General features: G+C 49.1%; 1 protein-coding gene across 3 annotated transcripts in view; it reads left to right on the forward strand.

The window, feature by feature from the left end:
* Positions 1 to 22822, forward strand: part of DNMBP (dynamin binding protein) — a 53570-nt gene that overhangs the window by 16457 nt on the left and 14291 nt on the right. The window contains exons 1-3 of one of the 3 annotated variants that reach the window (XM_035133839.2): positions 907 to 1389; positions 2620 to 2742; positions 3145 to 5013. In XM_035133839.2, the coding sequence (XP_034989730.2) occupies positions 2649 to 2742; positions 3145 to 5013 (1963 nt within the window). In that variant the 5' untranslated portion in view covers positions 907 to 1389; positions 2620 to 2648. Of the gene's footprint in view, positions 1 to 906; positions 1390 to 2619; positions 2743 to 3144; positions 5014 to 8581; positions 9853 to 22822 lie in introns of those variants that run through there. The other 2 variants (XM_035133837.2, XM_035133841.2) reach the window with 2 other exon arrangements.

The following is a 22822-nucleotide window of genomic DNA, read 5'->3' on the forward strand; positions in this document are numbered from 1 at the left end:
CTCAACATACTCAGGGATCTCATATTGTGAGATTAGCATGACAACAGGGCCCTGAACAATGTAGCAGATGGCAAAGCACTGAAACCAGCAAGCCAGTTGGTGTCCTGGTTGCGGTGCTGGGTCTTCCCTTGAGAGCCACCTTTTGATCTGTGCCTTGAAAAGGCTCGTTTGGTGTCTCTACACTCTACAGCAGATGATCACTGCAGATGGTGACAGCAGTCATGAAATTAAAAGACGCCTGCTTCTTGGGAGAAAAGCAATGACAAACCTAGACAGCATCTTAAAAAGCAGAGGCATCACCTTGCCGACAAAGGTCCGTATAGTTAAAGCTATGGTTTCCCAGTAGTGATGTATGGAAGTGAGAGCTGGACCATAAAGAAGGCTGATCGCCGAAGAATTGATGCTTTTGAATTATGGTGCTGGAGGAGACTCTTGAGAGTCCCATGGACTGCAAGAAGATCAAACCTATCCATTCTTAAGGAAATCAGCCCTGAGTGCTCCCTGGAAGGACAGATCGTGAAGCTGAGGCTCCAATACTTTGGCCACCTCATGAGAAGAGAAGAATCCTTGGAAAAGACCCTGATGTTGGGAAAGATTGAGGGCACTAGGAGAAGGGGACGACAGAGGACAAGATGGTTGGACAGTGTTCTCGAAGCTACGAACATGAGTTTGACCAAACTGCGGGAGGCAGTGCAAGACAGGAGTGCCTGGCGTGCTATGGTCCATGGGGTCACGAAGAGTCGGACACGACTAAACGACTAAACAACAACAACAACAACAACAACAACAACACTCTACAGCCAGGGGAGATGTACACTCCCCAAGTGTACATCTCCCCTGGCTGTGCCAGTTTTTGTCATTAGCAATTGGCCACTTGGGGAGAAGTCTCTTGCCCTCAGCCCTGGGGAAAGAAGAAGATGCGTGCCAGTCCCTGCTCTCTCGCCCTCTCATAATGGATCATTCCCACTGCTCTAAGCTTGTCCACATTACTGTGGCATGATCAAAGTGGCTGCTGTCTTGTCAAGGCAGCAGGATGCAGGTCACCGGAGCTTGAGGATTTCACTTCTCCTTTTGTAAATTCTTAGACTGAGCCTGAAGCAAGCTGCATAGCCGTCCAGCAACTGCTAGTGTAAATGAGACGTACCAGAGAGAGAATGCTTCGTGGCCAGGAGAGGGTGCTATTCTCAAGCTTTCCTTTCCTTCTCCCTCAGGACTCTGGTCCTGCATGCACCACAGGGCAAAGCTTAAAGCCGGATCTGTAGTAGCAGTCCTGTCTTGCCTCCTTCCATTGCAAAACATGGAAGTTTGACAAGGCCTTCTTAGCTGGAGGTAACATGTCAGCATAGAGGGATTTTCATCACCTCAACTCAAAATCCTTTCAAGTTCCAGGTACATGCTGTGGAGTAATCTTTTCAATGCATTAAAATAAAATGAATCATTTCAACTTTGTTCTCAATGCTGAAGTTTATACTGGAGTAAAATAAGGCTTTAGTGGGACACGGGTGGCGCTGTGAGTTAAACCACAGAGCCTAGGGCTTGCTGATCAGAAGGTCGGTGGTTCGAATCCCCGTGACGGGGTGAGCTCCCATTCCTCGGTCCCAGCTCCTGCCAAACTAGCAGTTCGAAAGCAGGTCAAACTGCGAGTAGATAAATAGGAACCGCTCCGGCGGGAAGGTAAACGGTGTTTCCGTGCGCTGCTCTGGTTCGCCAGAACCGGCTTTGTCATGCTGGCCACATGACCTGAAAGCTGTACGCCGGCTCCCTCGGCCAATAATGTGAGATGAGCACCTCAGGGGTCCCTTTACCTTTACCTAAAATAAGGCTTATTCATTGGAGAGAGGAGGATCCTGCAGGTCTGTCTAGGTGCTAGGATGTGGCCTTTGTATTGAATGGATTCTGACATCTGGATCTGCCTCCTGGCTTACCAAGATAGGCTCCCAACTAATAATAATAATAATAATTAATACCAGTCCATCACCATCAAGTCCCAGAGTGAGTTACAGCTTAAAATTCAGTATTAAAAACAGTTAAAACAAATTACAGTCACAGGAATAGGGTGGATTCATTAAAAGAAAACACACCATGATGGATGGGTCTTTTATAAAAGATACATTTTCCAAGAAAGAACAAAACATATCAAACAAGGCCATACAGAAAGGTTCAAATTAAATCTTACAGTTTTCTTCAGAACTCTTCATTTGGCTAGATGGAAAGGGAAAAAGTTCTTCACCCCTTTTGAAGATTCCTGCTTGAAAGCTTACGTGCTATTTTGTGACGTTTTGGTTGGCCTAACGAAGGGTGATTCAGTGAGAATTACAGACACCTGGGCTGGATCTAGACACATCAAAGAAGCGATTCAGTTAAACACATTGTAAACTCATACTGGAAATCCTGTTGGGAAAGACCAGACTCCACAGTGCCATCTGGTGTCACGGTGTTATATTGCATATACAGTGCATATAAAACACATTTTCTTTACCAATCTAGCTGAGTCCCTGGAAAGAGATGCTTGGATGTCCTAGAGAACAGTGGGATGTATTGGTGCAGAGGCACTTGTGTAATCTGTGTCCATGGGAACATTTCCCTGCTATTGACAGTGTGCTCTCTCTCTCATTCTAGGACAGTTTCCCAGCAGCTTTGTGGAACCCATGGAAGTTCCTGCTTTGAAACAAGGAGAAAAGCTGTTTGTTTGCACCAGCAATTTTACTTCCCAGGAGCCTGGCAGCCTCACCTTGCAGAGAGGTACTGGTGGAATCCCTTGGGTAGTCAAAGAGGGGCCTGTTCAGCCTGGTCCTTCTCTCCAAGAGACCCCTTCCTAGTGTCTTCTTCCCCAGAACTCCAGCCACAACGATCCAAGGGCTTTTACTGCTGGCAACCTCATGCTCTGCTGGACTTGCCATGCCTGGGGTTGAGCTCTGAGCACCTAGAACAGAAAGAAAGTGCCCAGAATAGTTGCCCATGGCCCACCTTTCCTAGCCCTGCGATGCCCATTGTTGGCAAGGGCTGTCTAGATTGCTGTGAGCCCTTGATTGCTTTGGGGTTACTTATATCTCCTAGTGTTAGAACCCTGGCGGGTTCTAAGCAAGGGGTTGTTGTAGGTGACACCTTAGAAATCCCCTGACTTCATATGCTTTATCCCTGCAGGAGACCTTGTGATTCTAGATGGTTCTGCGTCTTCTCCTTGGCCCCAAGGCCGAAGCTGTTTGGGAGCCAGAGGCTTCTTCCCCTCATCATGCGTGCGAGAACTCTGCCTCTCGGCCTTCGGTCCTCGATCGCCTTACGGCACCACCCTAGAGATGCCACCCTATGCCCTGGGCCAGGCCCGAGCGCTGATGAGCCTCTCAGCCCAGCTGGAAGAGGAGCTAGACTTCCGGGAAGGGGATATGATTACTATTGTGGGGGTCCCCGAGCCTGGATGGTTTGAAGGAGAGCTTGGGGGTCGCCAAGGTATCTTCCCTGAGGGGTTCGTAGAGCTTTTGGGTCCGCTAAAAGCCAAGGTTGGTCCAGAGGAGCCCACGACCTCAGAAATCCACAGTGTTAATGGTGTGAAAGGAACATACCGTCAGCCTGAGGAGAAAGCATGGAGTGATGGCGAGGAGTTTCTGGGGCCTTATGGGATCGCTCTCTATCAGTTCCAAGCCCTGGAGTCTGCAGAGCTGAACTTTGAGGTGGGAGACAGGATTCGGATTCTGGACGTCCTGGAAGATGGTTGGCTGGAGGGGGAGCTTCGAGGGAGACGTGGCATCTTTCCTCACAGATTTGTGAGGTTGGAGGAGAGCAGCCCCCCAGCTAGGGAGAAATGGGAATCTGGGTGTCTGCCAAAGGACATGGACCCTGAGGTGACCAGCACACCCAAAGCAGGTCCTCCTGCCATGTGGGAGGAGCCTGGACAGAGCCCGGCCTGCACTGAGGAGAAGCCTGGCTACCTTGCTTTACGTCATGAAGACCAGTTGGACTCTGAGCTCAAAGGGAATGAAATGCTCAGCCGCCCAAATGAAGGCTGCCTGGAATCTTTTCCGTCAGTTAGGTCAAGCTGTCCCTCTGTGGACCCTATCCAAGCCGTAAATGGAGTTTCCTTCATACCTCAGCCTGCTCTCCAGCCAAAGGGTCAACTCTGTGGTCAGGTGAGTAACGCAGAGTCCAACCAGAGCTCAAGGACCTCATGGAGCCACCCAGAGGCTTGCAAGCCCTTGGAGTGGGGCAGAGAGGCTCACAGCCCTTCCCACAAGAACATTCGCTGCGAGGACTTGGCTGCTTACGTGGACATCCAGCGGCGGAAGCCCAAATCCCGCTCTTCCAGCTTCAGTGGGACCCACGAGGGCCTGGACACTTGGCCTGTCTGTCGTGGTGCTCGGGTCGAGCGTCCCCAAGGGGTGCTCCATGGGGAGAGCTGTGGAGACCTCGATTCCAAACTGACAGAGCAGCTGGCTCAGTTTGAGCAGAGCCTGGCAGGCCCCATTAGCCATGGCAGCTGCGGGACCCCCCAGCACGATAGCACCTCCCGGCACTTTTCCATCCTGGATTTCAGCTCAGAGAAGGACATCGTACGCGGTTCAGTGGAGCACACTCCACCAAGGAGGAAGGTGCTACGGCCACCGCCTCCCCGGCCTAGCACCCCAGTCTCTGCCTCACCTCATTCGCCTGCAGGCCACAGCCCCAAAACTACACCTCCCTCTCAGGCTCTGCCAACCTCTGTGAGGCCATCCAGGCCAGCGCCGCTTCCACCTCCCAGCAGCCAGAGGAGGAGCCCAGCTCCTGCCAAGCTGCAGCCAGGGAGCAAAGAGAGACAAGGCAGCAGCGACGAGCCTAGAGGTGCGTCTCCATGCCTCTTCCTGGTGAATCGCATCCAGGAACTGGAGCGAGAACTGGATGTTTACAGCAAGACCCGTGCAGAGCTCAGTACAATGCTGGAGCAGCAACAGGGTGGGCCTGGGCGAGCGGAGACGTTGGAAAACCTGGACTTTTGTGACTGCAAAATGTCCAGCCTGCACTTGGAACTGCAAGAGCTGAAAGGTAAGTTCAGAACAGTTCTGTATATATATCAGTTCTGACATGTAGAATCCTATGCAATTCGCTACCAGTAATCCAGTGTGTGAGGACATTACCACTTGGGCTTTGGGGAAGATGCACTTAAAAGAAACCCTTTCTCAAATTCTTGAGTGAATAAAGGATTAGGCAAATTTGCTTGCATGTGGATAGTGTCATTGTATAGTTTAGCCACTAGGTGGCACTGGACTTACTGGTAGCTGGGTGGAGTCAGGAGCTTCCATTTTGCTGTTTCTTTCTTGTTGGAGAGAGAGGATAGATTTCTTGCCCAGGTTCCTGGCTGATGTTTCCTCTAAGCCAGGGGTCAGCAACCTTTTTCAGCTGTGGGTCGGTCCACCATCCCTCAGACCATGTGGTGGGCCGGACTATATTTTTTTGGGGGGGGAGGGGGAATGAATGAATTCCTATGCCCCACAAATAACCCAGAGATGCATTTTAAATAAAATGACACATTCTACTCATGTAAAAACATGCTGATTCCCGGACCGTCCATGGGCCGGATTGAGAAGGCAATGGGGCCGCATCCGGCCCCCAGGCCTTAGGTTGCCTACCCCTGCTCTAAGCCTCCCACAATTGCTTGATTATTGTCCCCCAGGTTTTCCTGTTTTCCTCTTCGTGGTTTCTGGGCAGTCCTGTACTTGGGTTCTGCACCTGCACAGACATTGCTTTGGAACTTTCTGCCACTGGACTAGCATTTTGACAGGCAGTTGGCTCCTAAACTCAGTGCACATGATCAAGGATCTGTGGCTTCCCACTTCTCACACAGTTCCTTTTGACCGCTGCAGAGGCAGTAAGAATGGTCTTTCTCCTTGCTTGAGCTACCGTAGACAACAAAAAAAGAAAATAAATACACATATATATATATTCCTGCGTATAAGACTACTTTTTAACCTAGGAAAATCTTCTCAAAAGACGGGGGTCGTCTTATACTCTGGGTCGTATTTTTTACACGGCCAGTATATCCCAAACTACTGTATATTTTAACTGGAAAAGTTGGGGGTTGTCTTATATGCCCAGTCGTCTTATACGCCGGAATATACGGTATATTTCTTGAGTGTTTTTATTTTATACTGTTCCCTCTGTCATTCTGGTTTTTTAAATGATTATTATTACATTTATACCCCACTTTTCCTCCAAGGAGCTCAAAGTGGCATACGTAGTCCTCCCCCTCCATTTTATGCTTGCACCAATTCTACAAGGTAGGTTAGGCTGAGAGATTGTGACTGGATCAGTGTCACCCAGTAAACTTCATGGTCAAGTAGGGACTAGAACCCTGGTCTCCCAGTTCCTAGTCTGACACTCTAACCACTACAATGCACTCATTCTCCAAAATACCAGTTTTGTCTTCTGCTTCCCTCCATTACTTGGCCACCCACCTTCAGGGCACCTCTGCCGCCTTTTCTGCCTTTTCTCAGGGCCTGTAGTCCTGCAGGCACCTCCTGTCCACAAGCGTTACTCCACTTGAATGAGTAAACTGCCTCGCTGACAGACACAGCCTGGGTCCATAGCTGTCAAGTTTTCCCTTTTCTCGTGAGGAAGCCTATTCATCATAAGGGAATTTCCCTTAAAAAAGGGGAGAACTTGGCAGCTATGCCTGTGTCAGCTGTTGTGAGGTGAAAGGCACGTTGTGGAAACATGCCAGCGCCATTGGCGGTTTACAAAACGGGGCCAGCAAAATCAAAACAGTTTGTCTCAAGGATGCTTCTCTAGGAAGAAGCAGCATGCTTAAATGGGAGTCCTGTGCATTTTCTTGTCCTCACTCTGGTACTGCTGACAGCATTGCTTTTATTCTCGTTTTGTGGGGAGGGGTCAGAGAGAACTGGAAAAACAGCATTGAGTTACAGTATATGTGAAAAAATGTGCTGAGGATATCATAGTAGTCTTGGTAAAATATGGGCAGGGATCCAAGGGGAGTGGCTGGTAATTGTGTTTCATGACCCCTGAAATCCCTCCCAGATATCTCTCTCTCTCTCTCCCTCCTTTTATCTAATTAGCAAAAACTGCCAACATGGTTTCAGGTTTTTCCTCTGCATTCTTTTGGAATGAAAACTATTGGTTGCTGAGGCTACCAGGTTCCTGCACAAGCTGTTGAAGTCTGCTTTTGATGCCATGGAATAGTTTTTTTGTCCCTTGAGCTAAATATTTCTCATGCAAATTCCTAGGTGCTTGGAGTATATTTCTCAAGTTACCGCACTGAATCTGTGAAATAGTGGCTTGACTAGGGGAAAATACTTTTGACCTGAAATGTGAACCCTATTAGGGCCTGGGGCTCTTAAATCATTGGTTTCTCCGGGCTCTCATGGATCAAACAATACAGTCTTGTGATGTACGTGTGGAATCAGAACAGCTTTAAATGTGTGCGTTTTTGTGCATTCATGAGCGACCCAGGGTGGCTGTATATACAGCGGTACCTCTGGTTAAGAACTTAATTCGTTCCGGAGGTCCATTCTTAACCTGAAACTGTTCTTAACCTGAAGCACCACTTTAGCTAATGGGGCCTCCTGATGCTGCTGTGCCGCCGGAGCAAAATTTCTGTTCTCATCCTGAAGCAAAGTTCTTAACCCGAGGTACTGTTTCTGGGTTAGCAGAGTCTGTAACCTGAAGCGTCGAACGGAAACCACGGCGGTTTTAGATAGGGTTTTTTTGACTTGCGAATTTTTAGATGGGGTTGCTTCGACTTACGAATTTTTCCGTTTCCAATGCGTTCCTATGGGAAATTGCATTTCCAATGGTGCTTTTCGACTTACAAATTTTTCTACCTACGAAGGTGCCTTCGGAATGGATTAAATTCGTAAGTCGAGGCACCACTGTCTCTCTCTCTCTCTGTGTGTGTGTTTGTGTGTGTATGTATATTTGTATATTTATATATTTGTATATAAATAAGGGACCCAGGTGGCGCCATGGGTTAAACCACAGAGTGTAGGGCTTGCTGATCAGAAGGTTGGCGGTTCGAATCCCTGCAACGGGGTGAGCTCCCATTGCTCGGCCCCAGCTCCTGCCCACCTAACAGTTCGAAAGCACATCAAAGTGCAAGTAGATAAATAGGGCCACATGACCCGGAAGCTGTCTGCGGACAAACGCTGGCTCCCTCGGCCTATAGAGCGAGATGAGCACCGCAACCCCAGAGTCGGACACGACTGGACCTGATGGTCAGGGGCCCCTTTACCTTTACCTATATTTGTATATTTATATATTTTATTTATTTAAGGTATTCATGCACCATTTAATCCTTAGCATTTCTAAGTGGTGTCCATAAAAATAAACCATACAGAAAACAAAGCAGTAAACACAAAGCACTGCCTTTAAAAACCAAGGATGGCTTTGTTTCTCCCACAAGCAGATCAGAGATAGCCCGGGTGGGTCCAGCCTATAGTTCCCCAGTACCTGCATATCCCCCTTTTCCTTTGCCCCAGGGAAGTACTCCTGGGGTGTGGCCACTTAAGCCACAGGCTTTCTGTTTCCCTGTGTTAAGGAGCCCTGAGAGGGAGGGAGGGAGAGAGGGAGGGAGGGCACTGGAAAGCAGAGAAGCCGGTTTGGGCAGGGAACTTGTCCAATCCACAGCTCTCATCTGTGGGACTCTGGTTATTCATTACTTGCCAGCAGGTGGGTGAGGCTGTCTGGACTTGCTGCCTATTGGGTACGAAGGTTATGCTGCTTCTCTGTGGCTGGTGTTTAGTCAGCAGAGTCCCAGGGTGAGGTGCGGGGAGAGGTTGGGGAGAGGGGGTTGGATGTCGCAAAGAAACTGAACCCTGGGGAAGGGGGGGGGGCACGCCAAGAGGAAGATGTGCACCTTCCCAGAGGCAAAGAGCCTCTGGTTCCCCAGCTGGGAATATGAGGACTACAATTCCTCCACCAGGAAAGGAGATGGTGCCAGAGGAAGTGGCCAGAACAGTGATTGTGACTGGGACAACAAGCGCAGGAGCAGGGAACTGTACGGCACCACCAGGTCAGTGGGCAGAGCCTGTGGTCACTTCAGGAAAGGGGAGATCTGGTACAGAGACCGCGAAATGGCCAGAGTCTGCAGGGACTGTGGGGAGGAAGGCGGACAATATACTGACCGAAGGAGGAGAACCAGGAACAAGGTGTACGAGGAGCACAAGGCAGTAGGCAATGGTCACCTGGAGGAAGCTGGTTACTACACAGATAGTGAGAAAGCCACCCGAGCAGCTTGCAGGAAGCCCTACAGCTGGTATCAAGATGGCTTTTACGTGGATGCTGGCATCAAAGCCTCGAGGAACGTGGACAGGTGGGGTGCGAACCACTGGAGAGAAAGTGGCAGTGACGATGACTATGGGAAGAGAGATGGTTGGTGCACAGCTGAGCAACGCTTGGATGCAGACTTTAAGAAGGCAGGTGACAGGTACGTGGAGTACAGCGGAACAGATGGGAAATGCCATGAGGAGGAGGAGGAGGGCCAGTATGTGCTGCATGGAGACCTCCTTTATGATGCCCAGAATTCAGGGAGGACATTTGAGAACAGCACTGTGGATTGTAGAAACATCTCTGCCGATCCAAAAGACCAAGTGTCCTGGCCGTTAGGATGCGAGCGCAGCAGTGGGGGGTTGGCGTCTGCCTGTGAAATGGCCAAGCCACGTAATGTGGTGGACGAGGACTCTGGGGCAGCAGAAACTGTGGCTGGCCAGTCTGGAGTGCCGGGACTGCAGGTGTGGAGAGGTGGATGTCCAAGGACACGCGCAGGGCGGTCAGACTGGAGCCTGGACTGGGAGGGTGAAGCCTGGCAGCGGAATAGTTTGTACCGGCGCACGGCTCCCAGCGCCTTGAGGCACTACGTCAAAGAAAAGCAAGGTAGGTTGGACAGGGGGAAAGGTGCGGTGGTGATGAAGCTACCTGTGCTTGGATTTCCACGCCAGCCAGCCCCATATGAACAGCAGGGCTTTGGATCACAACAGGCTGCCTTGTATGGTATCAGGCCATTGGTCCATCTAGTGCAGTATTGTCCACACTGACCAGCAGCAGCTCTCCAGGGTTGCAGGGAGGGATCTTGCCCATCCCTACCTGGAGATGTTGAGGATTGAACCTGAGATCTTCCGCAGATGTTCTGTCATTGAGCTACAGCCCTTCCCTACAGCAGCATTTGAAAAGAAAACACCTGTTATGTCAATCATCTGGAATATTATGAAGCTTAATTGTTGTTTTCTCTGTGCGTGCTAATTGACAGCCTTCTCCTTAGGCTCTCCTTTGTGGCTGTGCCTTGTTTTCCCCCTCTTGGGCTGGGCATTTGCCAGTTCAAGTCCCTTATGCCAGGAATGTTTGTGCCGTTTAGTTAGGTTTGCAATGTGCTGTTGCCCTGCCAGGGGCTCCCTGCTATGCTCCCTGCCCAGGTGTGAGCCTGGCTTCCTAGATGCTCAGGTTTCAAGCACAGGGTTAGATCCTAGGCAGCTCTTTGAAACCAGCCTTTGCATCTCTGTTATGCTGTTATGTGGTACAAGAGTTACTGCAGAGCTTCTAAGCTACTTCTACTAGGGCAAGTGCAAACATGGCCATACAGCACTAAGAAACCAAGGGACAGGCTGTGCACTTTCCTGGTATTTTGTGGAGTGACACTCACGTGCAATTCCAGAAAAGTGCAGAATATGTCCGAGTGGGACACTCTTGCTGCAAGAAGTCTTGCTTTAGTGTCCCTTGGTTTCTCAGTGCCGTGTTGCCATGTTTGCACTTGCCCTAATAGGAGTGGCTTACAGGCTTTGCAGTAACTCCTGCATATTTGAGCTAGCCATTTCAGGAACATAGAAAGCTGCCTTCTGCTGAATCGGACCATTGGTCCATTCAGCTCAGTATTCTCTACTGACCAGCTGTAAGATTTCAGACATGGGTCTCTCCCAGTCTTAGCTGAAGATGTTGTGGATTGAGCCTGGGACTTTCTCCCCAGGCACAAGAGATACTCTACCCCTGAACTGCATTTTGGCGTGGTTAGTTTGTATTCCTTATGAAAGGTGGCTGAATTGCAGTGGGACACTTTTCTTGTTGGGTTCTACTCCACATCTCAAGCCAGCAGCATCTTACAGCTTCTGTGGAAGTCGCCTCAGGTCAAGCAAGGTTATTGTTTTTTCCTGTGTTCAAAAGCATCAGGAACCACCCAGTTGTGTTCTTCAGCAATTATGCTGAAATGCGGGGTGTATGTGGAGTGTTGCAAATGAATGTTGTTGCTGTTATAGCACCATCAGTGTGCAAAGTGCTTAACTTTAGCAAAAGGGAGGCTCTTTCCCTCTGGGTTTGCACATCCATCGCCTTCCCCAGCAGACTCTTTTTGGCCTTTAGAGTAGGAAGACAAAACTTGGCACAGTGGAAAACTGGTGGGGCAGGCTTGTTGACTTCTGAGCTGTTAGTGAGAGCCTCTGCTGCTCAGTGTTCCTGCAGCCTTGTCATCAGCTGGACCCTGGGCTAGAAAAGGGAAAGCAGAGTTAGCTGTCATCAGGCAATTGATAATCTGTGCTGTGGTTAAACAACAGAGCCTAGGGCTTGCTGATCAGAAGGTCGGCGGTTCGAATCCCTGTGACGGGGTGAGCTCCCGTTGCTTGGTCCCAGCTCCTGCCAACCTAGCAGTTCGGAAGCACGTCAAAATGCAAGTAGATAAATAGGAACCGCTACAGCGGGAAGATAAACGGCGTTTCCATGTGCTGCTCTGGTTTGCCAGAAGCAGCTTTGTCATGCTGGCCACATGACCTGGAAGCTGTACGCCGGCTCCCTCGGCCAATAATGCGAGATGAGCGCGCAACCCCAGAGTCGGTCATGACTGGACCTAATGGTCAGGGGTCCCTTTACCTTACTGTACTAATAACAAAAAATCTGAGCTAAGATATCCCAAATTCAGCTGAAATTCCAGTTTTAAAAAACTGAATTTTGCATGCAACTTTTGCATGCAACTGAATTTTGCAAGCAACTTTGTTTATTGGGGATCATTTATAATGCTTCAGCTAGTCACTGGGGAGTGCTAAATAGCTACGGATAAAAAAGTTTATTTTTATCGGGACCTTCAACCTTGCCTTTGCAGAACTTTAGATGTCTGTGGCCTCTTCTCGTGGGTGGGATGTGTTTGTTAGAACTATTTTGTAAAAAACTTTGAGACAACAAACTACTACTACTACTACTACTACTACCACATATGAAGGACACAGATGTCCCAATCACTTACTACTTAAAGTTTTACTTGATGCTCCTTCCGTGTTTCATGTTTAAAATAAACATGAAAGTTTATTTTAGCAGTCTTAATGTCTAGAAAATGCCTTTCAAAAAAAACCCCTTACTTTAAAGGATGATGGAAATAATCAGGGTGTTTAATTTGGTGGCCAAACCAACTTCTGTACTTGGCAGAATAAGCACAGACCTTGCTATCTTGGAGAATCTCTAGAGAGTAAAGCCGGTGGCCCTAGCAGGGGAGAGGGGGGCGCTGGCTGGTGGTGAGCTCAGCAGATAAGGAACCCACCGTAAACAGCGTGGAGATTCTGTGTATGGTTGGTGGATGCAATAATATGTGGGATTTGTTTGATATGCTGCAGACACTGTCATATGCACTTAACCACATGAACTTTGGCTCCTGACATTCTTCAAGGGTGAACAAAAGGTCAGAAAACAGACACACTTACAAGAGAGTCTGCAATACACTAATTAAAGGTAAAGGGACCCCTGACCATTAGGTCCAGTCATGACTGACTCTGGGGTTGCGGCACTCATCTCGCATTATTGGCCGAGGGAGCCGGCATACAGCTTCCAGGTCATGTTGCCAGCATGACAAAGCCGCTTCTGGCGAAACAGAGCAGCGCATGGAAACAGTGTTTACCTTCCTGCTGTAGTGGTACCTATTTATCTACTTGCACTTTGACATGCTTTCGAACTGCTAGGTTGGTAGGAGCAGGGACCGAGCAATGGGAGTTCACCCCGTCGCGGGGATTCGAACTGCCGACCTTCTGATCTGCAAGCCCTGGGCTCTGTGGTTTAATCCACAGCACCACCCGTGTCCCTAACACACTAATTAGAGCTGTGCAAATAAGGATGCTGGAAAACTAAGTCCCTAAGCCAAGCATAAGGAACTTTTGGCCCTCCAGATGTTGCTGAACTACAACTCTCATCAGGTCCAACTAGCATGGCCAATGACCAGGGATGATGAGAACTTCAGTTCAGTGACATCTGGAGGGTCAAAGGTTTCCCACACTTGTCAAATATCTCTTCTCCCCCTATCCGTTCAACCCTCCCACTGAACAAATATGCTGAATGTCTGATATCCAGGCTTGATTAATGCTGTATGTAAACACGTGGCTTGGATACACTTTGGGGAGCCATAGCTGACTACAGCTTCCTGGTACCCATTTAGCTTCCACATGTTATGTGTGCTCACTGAGAGAAACACAGTGAATAAGTGACATACCATAAGTGGCTACCGGTATTTACATGGCAAGTCTGTCTTGCTGATTAAGTTACATTTGTATAATGCACCTTTTCCTGCTGATCTGAGCAATTAAGGAGAGCCGGTCATGTTACAAAGGCCTAATCAGGCTGCAGGGATCATAGTTTAGGTGCCATAGATCAGTGGTCCTCAACCTTGGGCCTCCAGATGTTTTGAGACTACAATTCCCATCATCCCTGACCACTGATCCTGCTAGCTAGGGATCATGGGAGTTGTAGGCCAAAAACATTTGGAGGCCCAAGGTTGAGGACCACTGCCATAGATGACGGTGCTTGGTTGTGAGAACCCCAAGAGTACACTCAAATGCACATCATTTGGACAGTGGAACTGGTATGTGAAGCCTACTCAACACATTTTGTTCAGTCTTGTACAATCTTCTCTCCAGGATTAAGCTCAGTTGCTGCAAGAGCTGGGTGGGCATTTTGCTAATTAGCTGGAACTTATGACCTCACAAACCCACCTTCTTGTAATTCCCTTCCTGGAGCAGCTTTTCAGCTCTTAAAAAATGGGGAGGGTGGTGAGAGTTACCGGTAGGAGGGAAATGTAGTTTTAATTGCATAAATATACTGTACGTAAGATGCTTTAGCAAAAATAAAGGCAAATAGCCTCACTGGAAACATAGGAGGAAGAGGTGCAAGTAAGGAGGTTTCAGGGGGTCATTTCTTCTGAATTTTGAAACAAACAAATTCTGACTTGCACTTCCATAGGCAGATAATACAATTATTCTTCTGTTTTATTGCTTTTCTCCAAATTCAATGATGCAGCCCTCTGATTTTGGATAAAATACATAGTGAGGCGAACATTTTAAGGTGGAATGTGTACTAAAATACCTATTTTGTGAGGGAAATACATCCAGAAATAATGCACATTTTTGTGTGATAAAATAATAATAATCACAGATTGACATGGAAATGGGACAGACTTGTGAACAAATATGTGCTATGCAGACATAGAGAAGAAATAGATGCATCCCTCACTTGGTACAAAGCCAATGACTGAATCAGTGTTTGAGTTGCTGATATGTCTGCCTGTCAATTGCTTTATGAATGCAGGAGGAATGCCAGCCTGGCTCAGTGGGAGAAAAATCATGCCAAGTTTGTTTGTTTGTTTGTTTTAAGTTACATTTGTGCATACCTTTAAAAAAAAGGCAGGAGGAAAGGGATCGTATCCTGCCTTGCTTAGAAAGAAGTTCTTCAAAAGAGAGTTGGTGGTCTTGCCTGTCAGCAGCCCCTCTTCTCCATCTCTGTCTCTGCTTTGACAATCAGTTATAGTCAGAAAACTAGCTTCAGGCTGCATGATGACCTCAGTCTTTGCTTCAGGCTACAAAAAGGCAGAGGACAGCCTTGTTGCCAAGATTTGCCATGTCATGCATTTTGTTGAGGGCTCATTACATATGCTGCCTGCTTGAGGTATTAGAACCATGGTAGGATGCACAGGGGACACGGGTGGTGCTGTGGGTTAAACCACAGAGCCTAGGGCTTGCCGATCAGAAGGTTGGCGGTTTGAATCCCCACGACGGGGTGAGCTCCTGTTGCTCGGTCCCTGCTCCTGCCAAGCTAGCAGTTCGAAAGCACGTCAAAGTGCAAGTAGATAAATAGGTACTGCTCCGGCGGGAAGGTAAACAGCGTTTCCGTGCACTGCTCTGGTTCGCCAGAAGTGGCTTAGTCATGCTGGCCACATGACCTGGAAGCTGTACGCCGGCTCCCTCGGCCAATAACGTGAGATGAGCGCCGCAACCCCAGAGTCGGTCACAACTCGACCTAATGGTCAGGGGTCCCTTCACCTTTACCTTAGGATGCACAGAGTGTAAGGGCTGCACTAGTGGAACTGAACTTTCCCCATCTCTCATCTCCCCTGCAGCACGCCCCCCCAACTCAGCTCTGGAAGGTTATGGGGCACTGGAGAAGACTTTGGGGGCACATTGGGGGAGGAGAGGAAATGTAGCTGCTGCTGCTACACCAGTGCTGGTTCTGCTCTGGATACAGCCCTCTGTGTTTCATGCTAGGCAGATCCCATTGTGAGGAGCACTGCATTTCTAGCTGGCCTTCCCTTTAGCTTTTCCCTGCCATGCCACCCAGCAAGTTCCAGAACCACCAGAGTTATCTTGATTTTCTTTAAGCAAGCAAATTGATATCTGCAGCCTGAGGTACAGTTCTCCCCCTTCCGATGTTTGCATAGTGTTTAGGCACTTCTTAGTCATCCATTGCTGGAGGAAAAATGCAGAAATGGTGATTGGTTCTCCCCGTGAGCAAATTGGTGCAGCCCTTATCGGTCCTTGCTAGACTAGCCAGTGGAAGTTGGCAGTTTTAATCTTTTCTCAACTAAAATTTAATCCTTCCTTAGCCGTCTGTCCATCTGGCTCTGCACTGTTTATATTTTTCTGTAACACTTCAGTAGTCCAGCCTGGCTACAAAAGGCCCAAAGAGGTTAATGAATATAATGCTTAAGTATAATGCTAAGTTCTCCCACTTCCTGAAACAATCAGATATCCAGAGGCAGGGTTACAGGGTTTAGTTTCCTTTGGAGGCTTATGCTGTCTGTAATCTCTTTATATACTAATATACAAGCACAGGTTTTGTAAACAGAGAAGCAGGTTCCTCAAAACAGGCTGCATCAAGCTCCAAGAACAAACGTGTGGACCCCTGCAGCTTTCACAGTAGTCTCCATCCAGCTCAACTCCAGCTTTAACTGACTTTCTTTTTCCCATACTCGGACATTGCTTCTCTCACTCTGAAGGGTCTCCCTTTCCAAATGTTGAGGAGAGAGCGTTCCAGCCAACAAGGAACATTCTTTTGTTGAAAGTCCCTGACTATCCATTAGGTTCAGAGATACCGGTATTGAACCTGTGGCCCTCCAGATGCTGTTCGACAACAACTATTATTCTGTCTATTGGGTCTGATGAGAGTCTAATAACATCTGGAGGTCCACATGTTCTCTGGCTGTCTGGTGATAGACATGCTCACAGTAATCAAGGCAACCAAACTCATAAACATAATTGTGCAGGAAGTGCTCAGGGCTTAAGTTAGTGCTCAGTGTTTAGATTAATGTCAGTTGAGGCCAGCTGAGAATGTGGACATAGCCTATGAATAAGTTGGGGTGATTCACCCAGATGTTGAAAAACATAGGGGCAATATCAAACCTTGTTGTCATGATACACCATGAGGCATATCAACAATCTACCAGTTATGCCATCTGGGACCTTTTCCTTGTGTTTTTTTTAATGATTCAACTCTCCATGGCATGAATAATTCCCAGTGAGTTTCAGAGTTGCCATTCTTGGATAAGGTGATTGTGTTGTGTCATTTGGCTCTGTGAGCTTTTGGATGAAACTGGTAGGCAGGGGTGGGCAACCTGTGACCCCCGGCTTAATTTCATGTAAGTGGCAAGAAGAGTAGGTAATGGGGGAAAGGAGTGGCAGAGAGAGGGAGGGAGAGAGAAAAACAGGTGCCCCACCCACCTTTGGTTGTGTCCCTACACACTACCCTATACACTACCAGTATAAGCCCTACTGGTCCCTACATACACCCTGACAGATGTGCACCTGGGGGGGGGGTGTAGCCCAGACAGGGAAGAGCAAGAGGTTTCCCATCTCTGATGGCTTCTAGATACTGCCCAGTTGACCCATGCAGGGCCTTTTGGTGGTCATTCCCCTTTTGTGGAATCCCCTCCCTAATGCATTTCAAACATTGCAAAACAGTTAAAAACACCCAAAACATTTTGAATATCTGCAAAACATTTAAAACTAATAAAATGCAGTTACTGATTTCAAGGTTACTAATGTTTGCTACTCAGAGCTCCTTGGGGAGGAAGGGCAAGATACAAATGTAATAAACAGCTAAGCCCACCTTTAGTCCTGAAATCTCCTTGGTCGTTTTGGTGGATCACCTAGGATCTCTCCATCTCTCAGCTGCTTTCAGATACCACTTACATTGGACTTTGGGGTTGTTTTTAATTATCTGGCTCATGGGCTGCCTGACAAGATTGGGAACTGGAGGCATACTTTGCTGTGGTTCTGTTTCTACTTATCAGGCAGGTCCCAGCTGATAGTGTTGAGTGACTGCTGCTCTGCCCAGCGGTACTTATTTTGAGAAGTCCAGTCTTTGTGTCCCTCTTGGCTTTGAACATCTACATGAAGCTGCTGGGAGGAGGAGCCAGGGGATTTGGAGTGAACCTGAGGCCTTCCAGGTGTGGCTGAACTTCCCATAATCCCCAGTGGTTTGCCATGCTGGCTGAGGCAGGGTGTTTGAGGCCAGGTGAACTTCCTTCCTGAATGTGGATGGTGAGGACTGTCTGACTGTTGCAGGGAAGAAGAGGGAGTGGGTGACAGAACAGAATATCCCGGAAAGGGATGTGCCTGGCTGTTTGGAACCCTGGAGCATTTTGGAGTGCCTTGTTTTGTTCCAGGTCCCGCATGTGGCCTCATGAATTTATTACCCCAGTATCTGAGGCAGGAGGCTCTTGAGTCACAGACCAGGGTGCCAGCTTCAGCTATTTATCAATTGTCTAGTTCTTCTAGATGCCTCCCACTGTAGTCGGTCTCTCCTGAGGCTGTTTTTCGTTTTTTGCTTTCTCTTCTCTTTTGCTCCACTGCTGCAAGGCAACAAAGCAGCCAAGTCTGAAACAGAAACTTGCTTTCATTTGGAAATGGCGGCAGCTTGTGTGTCACACCAATGGAATGTCCTCTGTCCTCTGGGTCATGGTTTCCATGCGCTGGCCAGATGCCCTGGGAATTTCTTTCTGCAGAGGCAGCAGCGGTTACTGTGACAGGCTGCCACACTGTTTCTGGGTACTTACGCACCGCACAGCCTTGTTGCGCATTCCAGCAGGGCCACACCTTCTTGGCCTGGATTTCGCAAACAATGCACCTGCTATTGGGTGCTTGAAAAAAGGAGGGAGGTGAGTGAGAAGAGGGTGGGCAGGGCAGTCAGTGGCAGAGGCAGCAACATCAGGGGGCTGCTCCTGCTTGGGCCTGTGAGGAACCCCTGTTTGCACCCCACCCCCACCCCCGCAAAAGAAGACAGCATGTTCTTGTCTGGGCCAGGAGACTCCACCAGCTTTTTGTTTAACCTAGGTTCTTCCAGTAAAAGGGATCTGCTTTGTTTTCTACTGCCTTGTTTTCTGGCAAGACACCTGTGCCATCAAGGCAATATATCGTGCGATGATGAGCAAATCTGCACCTGTTTATTAAGCATGCATCCTGATTTGTTTGCAAGGAGACTAGACGATGTTGGCTCTCCATTCTGATTTGTTTGCAGGGAGGTTAGATGATGTTGTATCAAGCAAATGTTGTCCATGCTTTCCAGCTCATGCTGCTGTCACTTTACTTATCGTAAGAAGCGGGTTTGTTGTGCAGTATGTGATTGAATCCCGTCCAAAAATAGTGATAGCTCAGAAGCACCCTGTCATACAGCCATCAAAGGCACCAGAGCCAGTCAGATGAAAGGCAACTTGGAGGCATGTTCTCCCTCTTGAAAATGTGAAATATCTTGGGGCTTGGAAGGAGAAACCCTGCAGTTCTATGTGTAGCACTGACACACATGCACCCAGGTTATTGCTAGGCACTTAAAGTAAGGCATAGGCGCACAACACAGATTTGTACAAATTTATATGTACAAGTACAGTGAAATTAAGGAAGTGGGTGGCTGGAGTCTCATCAGTACTGTCCTCTGCTACACACCCCAACCACTCTGTAAGTTTTTAAGGGGAGTGGGGACAGGAGAGATGCAGCCTGCTGCAAAATACCTGGGGTTTGGGCTCCCTGAGCCAGCCACTAACCCTGGACAGCTCAGCTGGTTAGAGTGTTGTGCTGATAATGCCAAGATTGCAGGTTCGATCCCCATATGGAACAGCTGCATATTCCTGCATTGCAGGCAGTTGGACTAGAATGGTCTTCAAGATCCCTTCCAACTCTACAATTCTATTATTTTATGTCAATGTCCCTGGGCCCTTTTGAGGAGAGGATTGTGGCTTCTCCTCCACAGCTACTGAAAATCTTTTCGAGGACCTTGTGGGGCACAGAATTCTTTTGCCTATCTGTGCCACTCCTCCTATGAGCTCCCAGATACAACAGTTTCAGCTGTTGGCTGAAGAGCTAGCACTGATCTTATCATGCAGATAGTAACTGTACCAGAGAAGCATGGTGGTGGGCTGTAACCTTCGCTCTGGATGGAATTTAGTGCCTCCCAGGGGAAGAGCCCAGATACCATGACTACAGATCCTGGGGCTACAGAACCAAAAAGCAGCCTGCTCTGGTCCCATCCCTCAGCCCAAGGGCTGCTGGGTTGTGTGAGCTTGGGAGCGCATGTGTATTATTGCAACCTGTTGTAAGCAACCTTGAGAATCGTTTGATTGAAAGGTATCTCGGCCCCTTATTTTGAAGCTATGGAAACAGGCCCAGGAGTGGTGGGAGATGCAAGGTTTGGTGCAGGTAAGCAAGTTGCTGAGCAAGTGAGGAACAGTCCATTGATGAACAATGCGCCTGTGTAAAGCACACTGTAGCACTGTGATGCCTCAGTGCCTTGTGAATTCTGCCCTTTTGGGATGGCCTTCTTCCAGCCCTTTGTCATACTATTGTGGAATGACGCATTAGCATTTTGGGCTGCCTCACTATGCACAGCAGGCTTGTGGTTGAAAGGGCATGCATGTGTGTTCCTCTGCCAAGAACAGTGTTTGTCACACAGGCAGTGGGAGTGGGACTTAAAATGCATGCTGATCAGCTTCCAGCCCAGGGGGAACAACAGCCCAGCCAGTAGCTGAGACACAGAGATGGGCTCAGCTCATCAAAATTCAGCTCATGCTAACAGAATCGTGAGATCTGGCACCCAAATGCGGGTGGGGGACATCAACCCTGTTCATTGTGCCAGCTGATTATGTGCCCATTGGGGTTGGCTTTATTTGTTTACCTCCTGTAAACTGTTGAGAATAAATGCATGTGTTTTTTTGAAAAGACCAGTTTAAAAGCAGAGGCAATGGAACATCTTCATCTCATATGAACAAACAAAAGTACGTAATCTCTTTGATTTTAGGGAGGGAGATATATCGCTGTTGAGAAGTGCTTGTTTTGCAGGTGGTGGTGTCATTTAGTCGTTTAGCCATGTCCGACTCTTCTTGACCCCATGGACCCCTATGGCACACCAGGCACTCCTGTCTTCCACTGCCTCCCAGAGTTTGGTCAGACTCATGTTGGTGGCTTCGAGAACACTGTCCAACCATCTCATCCTCTGTTGGCCCCTTCTCCTACCGTAGTGCCCTCCATCTTTCCCAACATCAGGGAATTTTCATTCTCATGAGGTGGCCAAAGTATTGGAGCCTCAGCTTCAGGATCTGTCCTTCCAGTGAGCACTCAGGGCTGATTTCCTTAAGAATGGATAGGTTTGTTCTACAGGTGGAGGGGTTCAAAATATATAATGGAAGGGGTTAATTGGAAGGGAAGAGGGAAAGCTTGTTCTGCTTGATAAAGTTTTCTCCAGCAGCCACAGAGAGAAATGCATGCTTTCTGTTGGCATCCCTGCTTACTACTGTATTGTGAATTGCTTGTTTGCTTAACCAAACATTGCACAAGTGTCTCTCTCTCTGTGTACGCGGTGGTTGGAGCTGATGGGTCACAAAGGAATGCTGCGGGGAGAGGAAGAATCTGCTGGATGTTTTCCCTTTAAAAAAAGAGCAAATGCCTGGGAAATGCCAGGCCCTGGGGGTTGCTGGGCCCCAGGAATCAGCCTGTGAAGCTGAGCCAGGGGGCTGGCCGGAGTCAAGACAACAGCAGGTGAGCTAGAAAACCAGGAGCCGGCTCTGCCCTGCCCAAACTTCCACGAGCTGCTCCAGACTGGATGGGCACCTGTTTTAGTCGCCTCTTCCCAGTTTCGATTCGATTCGCCCTGGGAAGAGGGCTGCTATTGCCGCCTCCCGGGCAAGCAGCCACGCCCTCGTTGTGCCCCAGATTTGGTATTGATTGCATGGGAGGGCAAAGTCGGCAGTGGGTCACGAAGACGCAGCGCTGTTTTGCTGCTGCTGCCGCCAATTTTCCGGCCTCCTCCTCCTGCCACTCTCTTTTTTTTAGCTTTGCCTTGCGCTCCCAGGGGTGCTGAGCTGTGCAAGGACTTGCCTGGCACCTGGTCCCTTGTCTCCCGCGCCCTCGCTTTTCCCTCGGCGCAACAGCTCAGCTGCCTACCGTAGCAGGTTGGCCTTCTGACCGCACCAGACTTTGCGCCAAGAACCAGCCCGGGGGACTTTACGAGCGCAATCCGGAGCGGGCAGCCAGACTGGGGAGGCGCCTTTGCAAAAAGGAGGGAGGGTCCTCCTCCACTCCGGATTCCCAGTGCCGGGCTTTGGCTCTGCTCGGCCCCGGGTGGCCGCTCCTTCCCTTAAGACCATTGAGATGCTAATACCCGAAGTGCCGGGAGTCCTGGGCTGGGCTGGCTGGGGTCAAGCTTCGTCTGTCTACCCTGCCGATTGCGTACGTGATGGGCCCCCATCTGGAGCAGCAGCAGCAGGTGGGCCCGGGGATGACTTCTGAGATCGGCTTGGTGAGGAATTTGGCGAGGGACTGGCGGGCAGGGGTCGGAGATTGGTTACGGTTGGGGGTCCCCCTCTCGATCCCTCCCCAGCTGCTGCTCTTATCCTGCGCGGTGCTGGATCGGAACCGATCCTCTTTCTCCAGCACCTGCCTGGACTACTCTTCTACTCTTACCCAGAGCCACGCCCCCTCTTCTCCCCTCTCTCCTGCCGCCGCGGGGAGAGAAGTCCCAGCCTTAGCCCCGCGGACGCGGCGTGGAATGCTGCCTCTCGAGTTTGCCGCGAGTCCGCAGCCGGCGGCAGGCCGGGAGGACGAGAGCTTGAGCCGCGCATTGCTGCCTCTTGCACGATTTTCTGCATAACTCCCCCCTGTTGTTTCCTGATCGACGCCTGTCGCCTTCCCGAACGCTTTGTGTCCCTGCCAAAGGGGGCTCTAGCTGTCGAAAGTTCACTCGGCAGTGCTTTTGTATACAGAGCCCTTGTTGTTGTTGTTCTACTACTGCTACTACGGACTTCATTGATATTGTGGAATGAAAGGTTTGCTCCAATTCCTCCTTAACTTGCGCTTTTCTTAACCCTTCCCCATCGCGTGGTTCTAACAATGGCTAGTAGCTCCCCCTCCCCTTCCAGTGGACGTGTGTGCCTTTGTTTAAAAAAAAGGCAAGGCACGCAAAATGATTTGAGCGCTGGGGATGTCTTCTGGCTTAGCAGATGGTTGCAAAAAAAAGATAGGATCTCGCGTTGCCCACGTTGCCCATTCTCTCAAGTCTCCTAGACAACAGTGGTGTTTTGAGTCTTGCAGTAGTAAACACAATTTTAGTTTTACTGGATCAAACCGATGAC

Source organism: Zootoca vivipara, chromosome 5 (assembly GCF_963506605.1).
Source record: "Zootoca vivipara chromosome 5, rZooViv1.1, whole genome shotgun sequence".
In the NCBI taxonomy this organism is placed as follows: Eukaryota; Metazoa; Chordata; class Lepidosauria; order Squamata; family Lacertidae; genus Zootoca; species Zootoca vivipara.